The sequence below is a fragment of the Barbatula barbatula genome (genome assembly GCF_947034865.1).
Source record: "Barbatula barbatula genome assembly, chromosome: 24".
Lineage (NCBI taxonomy): Eukaryota > Metazoa > Chordata > Actinopteri > Cypriniformes > Nemacheilidae > Barbatula > Barbatula barbatula.
The window spans coordinates 19,221,224-19,237,009 of NC_136787.1; the positions used below are offsets into that span (position 1 = coordinate 19,221,224).

Below are 15,786 nucleotides of genomic sequence, written 5' to 3' on the forward strand. Positions count from 1 at the left end.
ACAGAGAGATAAAGTGAGGACAGGACTTATGTCATGGTGTTTTATAGCTTTGATATCTTCTTTATCTGCTTGCCGTGCTATGAAGATAAAAATGCTGTTGCTCATATTTAATGCTCCTTCTCTCATCGTTTTGTTGTATTTTGGGCTTTTTTTGGATAGGGACGTTGTTTATAAAAAGGACCTCGAACCTGGTTCACATCAAGCTTTACCTTCGTGTCCAGCTGCTGTCTGGCATCTTTCTCATTCTCAAATCTTTCTTCTGTCTGACGCAGACGTCTGCGCAGAAACTCCACCTCTGTATGCGCACACTCCAGCTGCAGCTGTATCTCGCTCTCTGCGTGAGGACGACAACACAAACAATCTGTATTCTTTGTCATCAGGATTGGCCGTGTTTCCCTCAGGGATGCTTGACGTACCTGTGGCCAGTCCAGCGAGAGCTTCTTTACATTTCACTTTCTGCTTCTCTTCCTCTAACTGCCTCTCCAGACCTTCCAGACACACTTTATTCTGATCCACACGACTCTGAGGAACACCGGAAACATTACTTTCATGAATAATAATAACTTATTACTAGAACATCTCTAATGTAAACCAATTAAGATTGATTTATACAGAATTGTAAGTATAAAACAAAGTGACTTAAAATAAAGCATCATTTACGGGAGAACTAATGTAATTCAACTAATTATGCTCTTATTTTATTTACTAATTCATTACACCAAACACGGGTCACATGACAACAATGACAAAAAATCAACAAGATATACTGGTAATATTTGGTTCTATGTTAATAATGTATGATGTTGAGAAACTGATTTGAATTAGGTTGAATTGTTTTTGTAAAGTTGTGTTGTATTATTGCTATTATTTGTGTTGTATATGTTGTATATGAGATGTTTCATCTCAAGGGGCAATCCTTGCAATAAATTCAAACTTAATATGGCACAGTATTTTCTTTTTTATTTGAATCATGAAAATGTTTTTCACTGGGTAATGTTTGCATTAAACTTCACTGCAAAAAAGACTTTCTTACTTAGTCTTTTAATCTTGTTTTCCTGAAAAAGTTACCCCCTTTGGCAGGTTTTTTTTCTTGTTCTAAGCACAAATTCACTGAAAAACAAAACGTATTTTCTTAGGTCCTCTTGATTCAAGAATGTTTGGAAATTTTTACTGGAAAACAAGAAAGAAAGACTGAAGTAAGAAAGTCGTTTTTGCAGTGTGAGACACATCGTCACATGTTTTGGATCTGGTTTGACCAATCACACATATAGAAACAGGAGATTGATGTGTCATATAGAGACGAGATGATGCTTGTGATCTACCTGCAGTTCTTTGTTCTCTTTGGCGAGTCGAAGTCTTTCAACTCGTTCAGTGTCCAGAGCTTGACTGATGGCATCTCCTCGAAACCTCTCATCACTTAATTCACACGTCACAGCCGTCACCTGCACACACACACACACACGTGAACTCTGTGATCTGTACGAGACTCTTCAATCAGAGACCGTTAAAGGACAAACACACTAACCTTAGTCTCCAGGCTGTCTGAGATCTGACGCAGCTCATTTCTCTCCTTCTCTGATTTCTCCAGGCGTCTCCTCAGAGCGCTGATCTCATCCTGACACACAACAGTCAATGACACAACCACACTCTTCCATGTCTGAGACTTTAGTCTACTATTTATAGGTGTGTGTTGAGGTGAACCGATCATTTTTGTTTCATTCTGTGATCTACTAACAACATTTCTCCTAAATTTCAAATAAAAGTCTTGTTTCCGTTTGCATGACGGTTCAGAAAATGAAAACCGGAGAACAGAAGAGATGCTCTGTATTTTTCCAGACTGCAAAGAAAACAAGTTCAGATTCCCTTTTAAGCATATTTCTACATGTACATATGTGACCTGGATTTTTCTCACGGTTTTCGTGTGTCTTGTCACGCTGTCAGTCTTTCACATTGCTGTCGGACATTAATAGATTAAATGGGTGATGTGTTTGGTACCTCTTTGGATCTGAGTCTCTGGTCATCCATGTTGACGTCCAGCAGGGGGCGAACTCGACACAAGAGCTTCCACCAACTCCAGCCGGACACTGCGGTCAGAACGCGCACATTTCTCTGAACACATCTCACTGCCATCTGCTGAACCTGATCCCAGATCAGCACAAAACACAGAGCCTGTAAAACCCCTGCACGCATCTCATCATCATCAGAGGATCAATAGGACACTGACCTTCATGCGGCGATACTTCTGGCGGCCCAGGTGACCCAGACATGATGCCTGAAGCAGAACGAGCCAACCGCTCACCAACTGATCTCTCTGAAGATCTAAAGACCTCAGGACGCCACGCTTCATAAACACCTGACACACACACATCATCTTTATTTATTACATGGCTCGTTGCTTGATTCTGATTGGCCAGTCGCGACACTTGCAGGTTCGTTATTCCCAGATTAAAACCTCTCAACTAATAACACACGGAGGCAGCCAGGGCAGGTCTGGGAAGAAAATCGGCCCCTCCACCACTTCTGTCAATGGGGGGTGATGTGATTATTAGGGGGTGCATGGTTAATACTGCCCAAGGCGGGGGGGTATCATGCATACTTGTTTTTTGCATGCGTTCACACTTTCATAATACGTCCGTCTGAGCGGCCAAAGCATCTGTTCTAGCCCCAAATGATAGTGATGTAATTTTCGAAAGTAAAAGTTTATTGCATTCCGTAAAAATGAGCTAATAAAATATTTCAAGTTCACTTTTCATGTCCGGTTTCTTTTTCATGTGGCAAGTCATGGTCCCGTCGGGTCCTGTTAACACTGTCGGGGCTAATTCCTGCGATAACAACCGTCTGCCTGTGCATTATCCCTTACATATTATCATCCAGATCAAAAGAAGAAGAAAACCCCGCTCACCCGACTCGGGCCCAACACAATACTCTTCTTGTCCAAATCCAGCTCGATCAATAACTCCTCCACGGCCTGATATATAAACACACAGAGACACATACACAAGTCCAGCGTCAGGTCTGCTGATCGATTAACAGGCGGATAAATCTCCTCATTAGACAGAAATGTGATGTTAAGTGTGAGCGATGAGGTCCAGACCTTCCTCTCGTCTGGAGTGATGAAGACAGAACCATAACGCTTCATGATAAGAGCGGAGAGAGCCTGGAAACGACAGCGGAAATCACCCACGGACATGTGCTCGGGGTAACCTGACGATCACAGGAGAGAGAATATTACAAACAGATAAATCCCATTAACAAAATATTGGCTATAATCAGAATGGCTGTATGAATAAGACATCACAGTATATCACATCACTTTTCTCTCAACACATGTCTGTGTATCAACTTGATAAATGTAGCTTTTTTAATTGATGAGGTACAGAGTTGTTTGTAAGAGAACGAAAAAAGAAAATGATGTGAAAATGATCCCGAAACATGATTTAAAGGCGTGTTAAACCTGTTCTGTAGAGGTGTATCGCAGGCAGCAGGTGTGTGGAGTGCAGCTGTACACGCAGTGATGGAACATCAAATACACCAGCATCTGTTTTAACACTCAAACACTGAAGAAACACCGGCCGAGCTCGACGAATCACATTCAGCAGAGCGTCCTGAACACACACACACACACACACAAGTGTTTACCAACAACACACAGATCTCATAAACATTAACAGATAACAGACGTGTCATTTGTTTCCACGGTAACAGGACCCCGTCTCTCCTCACCGCCTGAAGTTTGACAGAGATGCAGAGAGAATGTCTCCTGAGAGCCGCCATCCCTCCGCTCAGAGTCTTGCGAACTGTGCCGCTTCTCTCCAGAGAACGCTGAGAGCCGCCCTCAACACCACCCAAACCCCGACAGAGAGGAGGAACAGACGCCCGCGGCCCGAACAGAGCTTTAATCGCTACGCTATATAAGAGAAGAAAGACATGGAGATTCTGATATACACCGTTTTACCTCCGTCTTTGGTTTTGTTGGGGCACACCAGACTCACAGAATGAATCCATTCATTACAAGTGTTTCGTTGAGTCTAGTTTTTGAATTTTAAACATTTGTATCGAAAAACAAGTCAAAACTACAAAGAAATGTACGTTTAGCTGTTAAAAAACACATAATTCTTCATGTTTTCTGCTTTTATTTTGTTTTAAAACACATTTAAAATGAATTAAGTCTGTGAAAAAAATAAAGTCAATTATTCTTAACCACTGGCAGACATGTTTTCTTGTTTTATTGATATTTTTGTGTCTCAGTTTAATATATGCTAGAAAACTAAACAAAATATTGAGAGCGAAAAGTATTTTTTTGCAGTGTGAATGATAAATTATATATATATATATATAAACATTTCATATCTGTTTAATTGATATCATTGATCTTTGTAATAATTGTGGTTAAATAAGTTTGATATTGTGTCAACTAAGAGCCATTAATGTGAGTTGGTGTGTGTTTCTTACACAGAAGAGTTGTGCAGCAGTGAGCCGGCGTTGAGAGCTGAAGGATTATTCTGAACATGACTGAACCATCCAGACAGATCGTAACGGACCGGATCAGAACCCATCACATGAGAGATCTCACAATGAAGAGGCTGTTCACACTGACGGACTGAACAAACCAAACAACCCATCGGTGAATAAAAAACATCCCAGAGAAAACACAATCCTTTCCCAGACTCGCTGATGAATGATACCTGTTCCACTGAAATGCTGACAGACTCTTTCCAGAACCGTGTTCTCTGTAGAACCGGGAGTGAGCATCTCTTCATCCAGAACCCACAGGAGTCCACGACTGTCACCTTCTGTTCCTCTCACCTGATGATTCAACCACACCGCTGTAACACTACATGACCGCCACATGTGAGAATCATGCAACAGATCATCCGACCGATACCTGAAGTCCAGGCTGATCTACAGCGTTCACAACATCTGACGGACTCGACTCTGGAGCAGCGAAATCTACAGGCACTCCTTCCTAAACACACACACAGAAATACATTCACGCTCGTATCATTCAAATATTATTTGACCTCTGATGTTTAGACAGTCCGATCCAAGGAATCTCAATTTGCATCATGCGAAGCGTCCATGACCCTGTGTGTTTGTTGAGGCGTCAGTACCTGTGTGTATCTGTGGAGCGTGTGTGTGAAGGTGTGATTGAAGCAGTGCTCCAGCAGTCTCTCCTGTAAGTAGTTGTGACAGAGTTCGGAGAATCCGGCCGCCCGCTCCTCACCGCCGTGTCTGGGGTTTCTCATGCCCGGCGTGTCCACGACCATCACAGACGCCAGCGTGAGCTGCTGAGACTGGAGAGCTCTGGAGAAACAACAACAACATTCACACGCTAGACACCGAACTCTCAGGGAAGACACTTTGGAAGACGCACGGACGTATGTTCGTTTACCTGTTAATGAGAGAGACTATAGTGGTAAACAATTCTTCATAGAGACCAGCAGCCATCCCCCCGACACACTGAACCGGACTGACTTTAGGACCTGACACACAAACATCTGTAAACATCCGTTTTTATATCAAGTGGAATCACATCTCCGTCAAATCTCCCGAGAGCTGTGAAAGAGTTCTGACCCTCCTCGAGTCCTTCAGCCGCTCGTCTGTCTCTGATTCCTGCGGTGGCGCTCTGCAGCAGTTGTCTCAGGTGATGTTTAAAGACGGCCGTTTGAAGCTCTTCTCCCTCACATCCCAGGACGACGCTGGCCGTCTGCGCGCTGTCGAAACTCATAAACTGCTTACGACCCACTGGAGCCACGGGAGAAAAAAACAAAACAAGACATGACGATTGTGTTTTAACAATTCTCCAGTTATTCATGTGTTCATGTACCTTTGCATGCTCCCGCAACGCCCAGATGATATATTCCTGCTAAAACATGCCATATGGCTTTCTGTTCATCTGATGAGAATCCCAGTGTGTTCATAGCAGCCAGCAGCTTCCCAAACCCCACTGACGCTCGTTGCTTTTCATCCACCTGAAGTGAAGAAGACACGCGTGTCACTCATTCAAAACACACTCTGACGTTAAGACATTTGCTCTTTTCATAGTGTGTACCTTTGTTGGACATGTAATACCAAATGAGTTGTATTCCTTCAGCTGGTAGAGCTGCAGTTCTGTCCTGTGACGAAAGAACAAGATTGACACAGGAAATGACATCACAGCGCATTCTCTCTGAGGCTTTTGCTCTGAAGAGTGCCGGCGATCTGCTCATGCGTGCCTCACTACACGAGGTGCACGATCTGGGCTTTACCGCCATAACTTTGTCTTTAACAGAGAGAAACTTCACAATACAAACAGCTGTAAACTGACCTCAGGTCTGTACTGATGCCTGCCAGCATCTGAGAGAACACCAGAAAGTTACTCTCTCCCTCCGGCTGCTGGCACACTCGCCACTTCTCCAACAACATCGTCTGAAACGCACAGAACAACACAACTGCAGTGCTCATATCACACTTAGGCTATAGTGTGTAATATATGATATGTAGACAGAAAGTCTGACAGACAGATAAACAGACAGAATGACAAATATAATGATATATTTGGACACACAGAGATAGAGAGACGGACAGGAACAGAGACAGAAAGACAGGGATAGAGTCAGACAGACAGACAGACAGACAGAGAGAAAGACAGATAGACGGACAGACAGGAACAGAGACAGACGGACAGAGAGAAAGACAAACAGAGAGACAGACATAGAAAGAGAGAGAGAGAGAGAAAGAGACCAGAACAAAGACAGAAAGTCGGACAGACAAACCGGAACACAGACAGACGGTCAGACAGACCTGCAGGTGTGCAGCAGCGGCGAGTCCGGCGTGGTTGAAGTCCAGTGAAAGCACCATAGCGAAACGGTTTGAAGCGTCACTGTGAGGTGAACTCACACAACCAAATGATCTCAATACAGTGAAGACTGCCTGCAGACGCTCTACTGCACTCACACACAAATACAAACATTTGAACAATAACTTAATGTCAGTATACAAAATAATATCATTCACAGCAATAACACACAGTAAACATCATTTTTGTCATTTTGCGTCACAGACTCAAACCTCTTGCCCTTCACATGCAAACGTCAACAGTTAACATGAGGTCCGTAATAATCCATTAAACATCAGAGAGTCAGGGATATTCTCACAGGTCAGAGATTCTCCTGCTGCTCCCGCTTGTTTGAGAAGCTCCAGTGAGAACGTCTGGCACGAGGTGGTTTTCCCAGAACCGCTGCGACCCAAAGCCACCAGCGTCTGATCTCTCCTCTGACCCACCATAGACACATACACCCGTCTGACCAGAGCCTGCAGCGGCTCGGGAGCTGACCAACAGTCCCAGCGACGACTCCGGACCTAAACACAGAGAAAACAAGCGCTCGCATCTACCGCTGACACCCGTGTATATCAGGGGATGTTGTTTTGATCAAACCTTGCCGGCTGGAGACTGAGGAGGCCACAGCGCCAGCACATTGGGTCCAGCATGAGTGAGAGGATGACACGCTTTCGCTCGATTGGTCAGAACGTGAAGGACGCTGGACTCGTTGATGCTCACGAGATCGCTGAGATCTTCAGACAGATCCAGATCAGCCGGATTTATCTGAACACGCACATCAACACCGCTCACACAAACATCAAATCATGACTCGAGATAAGAACACCATGTTGAGTTTCACCGCACCTTCTCGATCTCATACTCTGATGCATCGTGAACAGAACCGTCTGAGTCCAGTCGAACTCTGACACGCTGATCCGGGAGCTCCGGCGTGCCCTCATCGGGTTTCAGCTGAGTGGCTGTAAAAGAGAGAGAGAGACAGGTCAAAGGTCACTCTAAAACTCCTCTTGATTTTCTCAAATTGACTGAATAGGCATTTCAGTACAGTCAGACAGACAGCAATAAAGACAGACGGGGTAGAGACAGACACACAGACATAGAGACAGACAATGATAGAGACAGACAGACAGACAGACAGACAGTGATAGAGACCGACAGACAGACACACAGACAGAGAGACAGACAATGATAGAGACAGACAGACAGACAGACACACACACAGACAGACAGACAGTGATAGAGACAGACAGACAGACAGACAAACACACAGACAGACAGACAGTGATAGAGACAGACAGACAGACACACAGACAGACAATGATAGAGACAGACACACAGACAGACAATGATAGAGACAGACAGACAATGATAGAGACAGACAGACAGACAGACAATGATAGAGACAGACAGACAGACAAATCTGCTGAATCTGATCAATTGACTGAAGAGAGTTTTCTTGTCTGTTTGTGTGTGTTGTTGTGCACATGTCAGATAGAACAGACGACTAACCAAGCGTGTAGCCGTCTCTCTGAACATACCACACCTTGCCCACTTCATACCAAACATCCCTCTACAGACACAGAACGAGAGAAAGACACAATCATGTTTATTATTACAGAGCAGATGTTTTGTAATGTCTGATTGTTCTTTGATTTCTACACACCGCCGGCTCATCTCTTACAGGTGTCACAGTGAGTTGACCTTCTGGTTCTTGTCTCTCCTCTTTCACTTCCTGTTTGAGTGCATGAACTTCCTGTGGTACCTTGACTTCTCTCCTCTTCACTTCTTTTTCCTCCGGTTGAATCAGAGACGTCCCTGTGATGTGTTCTGAAGCGGGACTGAGCGCTCTCTGATCTGTTTTCTGATGATGTGGATCGGGTGAAATGATCGTCCGGGGTGAGGATGTTTTTCTCTCTGTTAGCGTCGCGTGTCGTCCACGTTCACCGTTCACCAGCTGCTCGGCTCGCAGTGTCATCTCTGCTTCCAGTATGGGCGGAGTCTCATCCGGAAGAGAGAAATGCTGGACCAGGTTATCGCTTAATTTCCTGGGCTGTGAGGGACGAGCAAAACACAAGAGACGGAAACCTTACATTTGGTTCATGACTGAACACCACTCAGTATGTTGCGCTTAAGACTTGATTCAATTAAAAGTCTTGAATTCATAATACTAAACATTTAATTAATAGTCTTTGAAATGTACAAACAAATATGAACAGTACAATATGTCATGCGAAATATCAAATGAACTCTAGTACAGACCTACTTGTGTAGATCAGGTGTTTGAATGACAGGAGGGTGAGTACATAAAGATAACATGAGTATTTTTAATGATGAATTCCTTTAAGAGAGAGGACGCTGTTAAGTGAAGTCAGTTTCTAGGTAGTGACCGCTTTTGAACATCGGACCAATTTGTTTTGACGGGACGGCTCTCGAGATTGAACATGAGCAGAATCCGATGCTTTATTGCTCCTTGAACTCTTTGTAAGTCGCTTTGGATAAAAGCGTCTGCTAAATGACTAAATGTAAATATATGTAAATGCATTAACATGAAAGTGTGCGAGATCTCACCGCCTTCTCCTCTTTGAGCTCCGGCTCTTTGAGCCTCATCTCTTTCTCCGTTTCTCTGACCAGCTGTTTGAGGAATCCTCCCGGTACGGCCGAGAGAGGAGGTGGAGGAGGTGCTGCGGCGGCGGCGGCGGAGGGAGGAGGCTTCTTCTCCTCTTTGATCTGTTCACACACACAAGACTCCATATAAAACCACGTTCAGTCAGAAATGAGAATTCTGTCATCATCTTTCGTCCTTCATTATTAGTGTTTCTTCTGTAGAACACAAAAGAAGATATTTTGAAGAATGTCGATAATCTATGAACCACAGAGACATTTTTCTAAATATCTCCTTTTTGTTTTCCACTGAAAAATAGACTCAAGAGTTCATGGGTGAGGTGTGTTTGTAATAAAAATCTTTGACGAGATGAAGAACTCATGAAGTGAAAGAGAATCTTTAGTGTTAGTGCGAGTTGATCTGCACCTCCCTTCTGTTCCCAAAGTTTTAATCGTGAGGAGAGCGCCATGATGGCCTGAAGAGAACACACGGCCGGACACGCAGATCTCAGACGGATGTGAGGAGGGACAGACGACAACAGAAATGGACAAAGTGACACTGTGGACCTGGTGATGGAGAGCGAGAGGAAGAAAACAGGTCATCTCACAAAAATCTGAACATGGTGCACTTTTTTAAACTATGAATCAAGTTTTAAATACTTGTAATACTCATTACTGTAATGTAGAAACGTGTGAATCATAACACTGTCATGAAAATCATCATGTTTAACATTAGCATCAATTCAATTCAGCTCAACAAACACTTGTGTAAACTTACAGTTCTACAGAAACAAAACACAAATGTTTTCTTCTCCTTTTTGCATTACAGTAATGAAAACAAACAAAAGGATCATTTTCCTCAACCAAAACATGTCTTGATTACAAACCAGTGTGTGTGTCTGTTCATGGTTTTGAATGTGTAACCCAGGAAAGCTTGTGTGTGTGTGTGTGTGTGTGTGTGTGTGTGTGTGTGTGTGTGTGTGTGTTGTAATGTTATTGAATGGATCATTTCAATCAAAACATCTCCGCGAGCAGACGCTCTTCACCAAATGTTACTTCAAACTGACAGAACCATGTTTTTTCGACCTATATGAAAATAACCCATCTGGCCTATTTATGTTCAGCCAACAAACATGATTACGTAAAAATAACTTCTTATGTTGTGTGCATTTATAATCTAAACATCCTTTATGATAGGTTGCCTTGTTTGGTTTGTCTCAGTGTGTAGACATTTTAAACATCTTCGAATCACAACAACATAGACAAACATGCCAAAGAGTTTCTTCAAATATTCTTTTGATCACTTTTAAAACCCTCTGTGATTTAAACAGCGTTGACCACTGATACATGAATACACTGTGGAGTCAACTGGACTTCATCTCTGCAGTAACACAAACCCTAAATCATCTGACGGTAAACAATCATTTAAAGATACTGTATTGAAATATGTACCAAATCTGTATATCTGACTAGAAGTCAGCTTTATTTATAGAGCGCTTTTTACAATTTTCATTGTTACAAAGCAGCTGTACAAGAAAACATTGACTATAAGCAAAACATAAAAGGTTATGGAAGTCAAAACACAGGTCAAATATCAGACACACAATAAATTCCTATATGCAGTGTTCATTAAATAAAACTATAAAATTCTAGCAGCCCCCCCGGTCCAGGCAAACAGTTCAAAACAGTCTGCAAACGGTTGCGAGGAACCCAAAACCTCAGAGGGAAACCAGGCCTAACCAGGGGACAAGATCAAACCATGTTCACAGCCACATTTAAAGAGCAAACAACGGTACAGATTAGTCAGTGGCAGGAAACAATCTGCTGCATTTACTTATGAAATATCCTGAAGATCCAACAGATCCGACCTGAAACACTCAAACGGGTCGACGTCAAACTGTGTGTGTGAAGAGCTGCCAGACCACCGGACGGGAGAATGTAAGAGCTGAAGATCTATAAATAAATCCTGATATCTACTCAAGAAACAGATTTATTCAGGTGTTAAGAAGAAAGAACCGTGGGCATACCTTGTGATGGCTTCGTCTAGAGAGGAAAAATATATCCAATAACAACTTTATGTGTGAAACTCAACAACTGAGAGGCCAAACGCAAGGCGCACAGTCTCACCGCCAATGTGTGTCTGTGAAGCTGAAAACTGAAATAGAGACACACACACAGAGAGAGAGAGCGAGAGAGCGAGAGAGAGAGAGAGAGAGAGAGGCATGGCAGCTGCGTTAACACAAGACACGTCTATAAATACCCAGCAGTAATGGGAGGTGGGACACAACCCTGTTTGGGAAACACAGTCAGAGGAGAGCTCATATAAACCAGCTGAAAACAAAACTGGACATGATTTCAACACAAATGAATTGGACCAATCGGAGGCCCTCTAAATGATTTTATTTCACAAGGAACTCAAAGTTTTTTTGTAAAGTAAGACGGCAATATTGCAGAGCTTGACACCTTGATATAAGCAACAGCTCCAGAAAGAAACAACTGTCCACTGGATGTCTAATGGCCACAGACTGGATTTGATGGACAGACTCAGCTGTGGGATGGGGGGACGGGGGGCTGCAGGAGGAGGTGTCAGAGAGAGAGAGGGAGAAATGAAAAATGAATCATAATATTGGTCAGAGATGGGATGACATTAGAATTTTGAAGTGCTGGATGAGACATCATGACCTGAAGTGACCGCAGAAAATGAAATATTTTATTAGCTCAACATTGTCGACTTTAAAACAGCATCTACACCCTTAAAAACAGGCTCAAGCAAATGCTTTTTAGATCAATTAAGAGGGTTTTGTGACCTCGAAAGATTTCCTAATATTCTTTAACACAATGACTACAAATGTGTTTTGAACATTGTTGTTGTGTATGAATAAATGTCATTGCAATACATTTACATTTAGCAGATGCTTTTATCCAAAGCGACTTACTTTGCATTATCTTATACATTTATACACAGGTATCTGCAATCCCCTGAGATCCATCACACAACCTTGCGCTGTTAACACAATGCTCTTACCACTGAGATACAGGAAAGCTGTATTAGATAAACGAAAACAAGTGACCGGCTTTAAAGAGACAGCACAGAAACTATGCCGGTTTAAAATAATTTAATGAAATTACACGGACAAAAACCACCACTTGAACGTGTTCTGCTTGTCTGTAATGTGATGTGATTTACCTGTTTCCACCCTGTGAGAACAATGTCATGCTTTATATCTGAATACAAGGAGAGGGAAGAGAGGACAAAAAGTTAAAGGGACATTTTTAAGCCCACGAGAGATTTTATTATAGACGGAGTAGATGATGTGATTAGAAGAGGACTCATTCAAAACATCTGCATCAGTCCCCACACACAACATGACCATGACATGAAGTGTACGGATGTCTCTAAAACAAACACTTGCCGTTTGTTCATCTTGAGAAACACAATAAATCTAGAAATTATGCAGTTTAATATGAAAAAGAACACCAAGCATGGACACAACAGAGAAGAGAGTGACACGAAAAAAGAGGCTTTTATTTCTGAACTGGTTTTATGAGCAGTCCAACACACACGTTCCTAGCTGTTCTGGGACAAAAAATTATTTTAATAACAAATGTCATTCATTGAATATTATCAATAATTATAATCATCATCATCATCATAACGGTAATGTTAAGAACCCCAGACAGTAGTATTTGCGTTTGTTTGTGGCACATGAAAAAGAGTTTGGGTTCTCGACAGCCTCGTGCCCTCGGTAGACCCCCCACACACACAGCTGACCTCCGCTGCTCCCCGACCAGACAATAAATATGAAAGAGAGCAGTATCCTGTATTCAACAAACAAAAATAATCATCTGTAACTCGTAAGGTACAATATCGAAAGGTTTATGTGCAAGATCTGAGCTGATTCTTCACCACAAACAGTTGAACTCACATCGAACCCCGTCCCTTCCCCAAAACCACTTTTGCTTCTACAATGCAAAATCGTTTAAATAAATCTAAGCTCATTTGTTTTTATTTCATATACACATATATACTTAGATTTTCCATAGTTTGTTTTTCTTTTATCCTATTTACTGTCTTCCATTTCGCCAAACCTGGATTCGCCAGATAAATTCATGGCTACGGAAAAGACACACAAGCAACCGAATGAAGCGAAAACACTGACCGAGCGAATGAAAAGCTACCGTTAAAACAAAAATATAAAACCCCTGAATAAAACATGGATATTTAGGACTGGCGAAGGTGCCACCCTTTTTTTTAAAGAGGCTTGCAGATAGCAGTCAAAACCTTCGCCCCACATCACCTGAATTTGGTCACATTTGTGTACCCAGAATCCCCATCGCTCGCCTGCTATAACGTACCATATCTGCCGTGGAAATGAAGCGGGCGAGGGCATTGGTTCAGGACACTCTCCTGAAGTCATTTGGCACATTATTTCTGAACAGCTCGTGAAGCGTGATGTAAAAGTGCAGTGAGAATATGGTTCAACAAGCTGGATGGCACCTCCCCGACACGCAAAGGCTACGAAAACCGATGGACCCACAAAACCCTGACATTTCTTTGCAAGGTCACATGCAAATCGCAAATCAATGGAAACGCACGAAGGAGTCATCGAGAACAAAAATTACTGCATGAAAAACTTAACCTGAATATACACAAAGGAACAAAAATGCCTTTATAGTCTTTAAAATCACCTCGTGCCTGTGCGCTCGTCTCACCATTTAGACAAATGGAGACAAATAAACGCACGTGACACACACGTCATCTATAGAAATCTGCATTATGAGTCACATTCAAAACGATATAAAAACTGAAACTAGCCTTACAACGAATGGTTTAAAGTTGTCCCACCTTTTCCGAACACCTGTGCATGCAAACACCCCACACCATCATCTCACACCTGACGTAACAGTCTTTCTGCCTGTGAACGGATGACGTGTCGCACATCTCGTCAAACCTGGACGACACCTCATTATGAGATGACACCGAGGCATGCACGTGAACGCTGATCGACAGATGTGAACCCCGCCCACCCCGCCCCAAGCTGAGACACAGGGACGAACACAGACAGGCAGACCACATATGCAAACATTGTCAAGTAGATTATACTGTAGATGCACAGAGAAAGGACGGGTTCTTATATACACAGTCGGATAAAAGAAAGAATGCTGCCGTCGCGTTCTTTTCCAAGTGGTCCCTCGAACCAAGAAGTCTCGCATCAGTATCAGAGTTCACCCAGAGAGATGGGGTCAGTCTCACGCTGTGCATTCACAACACTGTATGCAGGGTCCGATCGCATGACGCGAAGCGTCTCAAGTTATGCGGTTCATTTTCATTGGCACTTTTTGCACTTCTGCGAGTTGGGTGTGTCCAGCTCCGTCCTGTCGTCGAGCAGCGTAAATCACTCTCTTTACAAACAAAAACAAAATACATTCAAGGTGAAAGACAAGGAATTCCTCCAATTACCCGGCCTTGCCCTTTCAAAGCAACACCACCTCAACACACTCAATTTGGTCTTTACAGGGAGTGAGCACCAAAAAAATAGTCAGTCAACAAACACAATCTCTTTTTTGCACACTTGCGAATTAGCCTGAACGTGCACTCATCTCAGTTTCTTGAACTCAACGGTGAGTCTTTACAGGTACAGGAGAGCCGTTTAGCACAAAATGCAGGACTGGCGTGCCCATGCATGTCATGCGGTCATAGCGTCTGGAGAGAGAGAGAGCACACGCGTCCCGAACAGACACGGCCGCAAAGCTTCCACGAAAGACAACAAGAGTGAAATAGTCTTTTGAGAGATCGTCCATCTGTAGCATGCTGGGTAGAGAGTTTAGGTGGACGCTGACATCACACCGGAGCGTGTGCTGGATGAACAGGAGCATCAGAGAGAGTGATGTGCTCAAACCAGGTGGTGCAGTATCCCAGCCTGCACCATCTTCAGACTCAGCGTTGACGTCTGTGATCTTTAACGTTATCCCGACGTGTCAAGTTGCAGAAACTCCATGTATATACGTGTGTGTGTGTGTGATTGACAAACAGCAGGAAACAGCAGGGCACAAATCCAGCTGAAGCTTCTTCGGGCACGTGTTGGGAAGCTTTATGATGCTGGACAGTGAGAGAGTTGGGAGGGCGTGAGACGATGAAGAGGATGGACAGGCGGTGGTGATGATGGGTGGCTGGGACGGGGGGCGGCTCACAGGCCGTTGCTGTTACGGTGGGTGAGCGGAGGTTTGGACAGTTCCACCACGTTGGTTCGGCCCTTGCCGATGACTTTGGGGGCACGACGGAGCAGCTTCTGAGCTTCGGTGAATGCTTCTGTGAGTTCCTTCTTCCACTGAACAAACTCTGGGTCACTCTGTGAGGAACAACA

General features: G+C 43.4%; 2 protein-coding genes across 2 annotated transcripts in view; both read right to left on the reverse strand.

The window, feature by feature from the left end:
• myo18b (myosin XVIIIB) overlaps positions 1–9,891 on the reverse strand; it is a gene marked incomplete at its 5' end in the record, with an annotated part of 25,330 nt that extends 15,439 nt beyond the window's left edge. Inside the window, 27 exons of the mRNA XM_079448315.1 lie at positions 210–334; positions 417–522; positions 1,323–1,442; positions 1,526–1,615; positions 1,996–2,139; positions 2,225–2,353; positions 2,903–2,968; positions 3,095–3,204; positions 3,455–3,605; positions 3,724–3,907; positions 4,453–4,600; positions 4,686–4,806; positions 4,886–4,966; positions 5,112–5,304; positions 5,393–5,483; positions 5,575–5,745; positions 5,828–5,972; positions 6,053–6,116; positions 6,308–6,408; positions 6,784–6,926; positions 7,137–7,341; positions 7,418–7,585; positions 7,667–7,779; positions 8,330–8,390; positions 8,502–8,870; positions 9,389–9,547; positions 9,853–9,891. Of these exons, the coding sequence (XP_079304441.1) occupies positions 210–334; positions 417–522; positions 1,323–1,442; positions 1,526–1,615; positions 1,996–2,139; positions 2,225–2,353; positions 2,903–2,968; positions 3,095–3,204; positions 3,455–3,605; positions 3,724–3,907; positions 4,453–4,600; positions 4,686–4,806; positions 4,886–4,966; positions 5,112–5,304; positions 5,393–5,483; positions 5,575–5,745; positions 5,828–5,972; positions 6,053–6,116; positions 6,308–6,408; positions 6,784–6,926; positions 7,137–7,341; positions 7,418–7,585; positions 7,667–7,779; positions 8,330–8,390; positions 8,502–8,870; positions 9,389–9,547; positions 9,853–9,891 (3,597 nt within the window). The remainder of the gene's footprint in view (positions 1–209; positions 335–416; positions 523–1,322; positions 1,443–1,525; positions 1,616–1,995; positions 2,140–2,224; positions 2,354–2,902; positions 2,969–3,094; positions 3,205–3,454; positions 3,606–3,723; positions 3,908–4,452; positions 4,601–4,685; positions 4,807–4,885; positions 4,967–5,111; positions 5,305–5,392; positions 5,484–5,574; positions 5,746–5,827; positions 5,973–6,052; positions 6,117–6,307; positions 6,409–6,783; positions 6,927–7,136; positions 7,342–7,417; positions 7,586–7,666; positions 7,780–8,329; positions 8,391–8,501; positions 8,871–9,388; positions 9,548–9,852) is intronic.
• Positions 9,892–12,696: 2,805 nt separating this feature from the next.
• The window catches only part of grk3 (G protein-coupled receptor kinase 3), a 34,414-nt gene continuing 31,324 nt past the window's right edge, over positions 12,697–15,786 (reverse strand). The window contains exon 21 of the mRNA XM_079448680.1: positions 12,697–15,771. Within this exon, the coding sequence (XP_079304806.1) occupies positions 15,610–15,771 (162 nt within the window). The 3' untranslated portion in view covers positions 12,697–15,609. The remainder of the gene's footprint in view (positions 15,772–15,786) is intronic.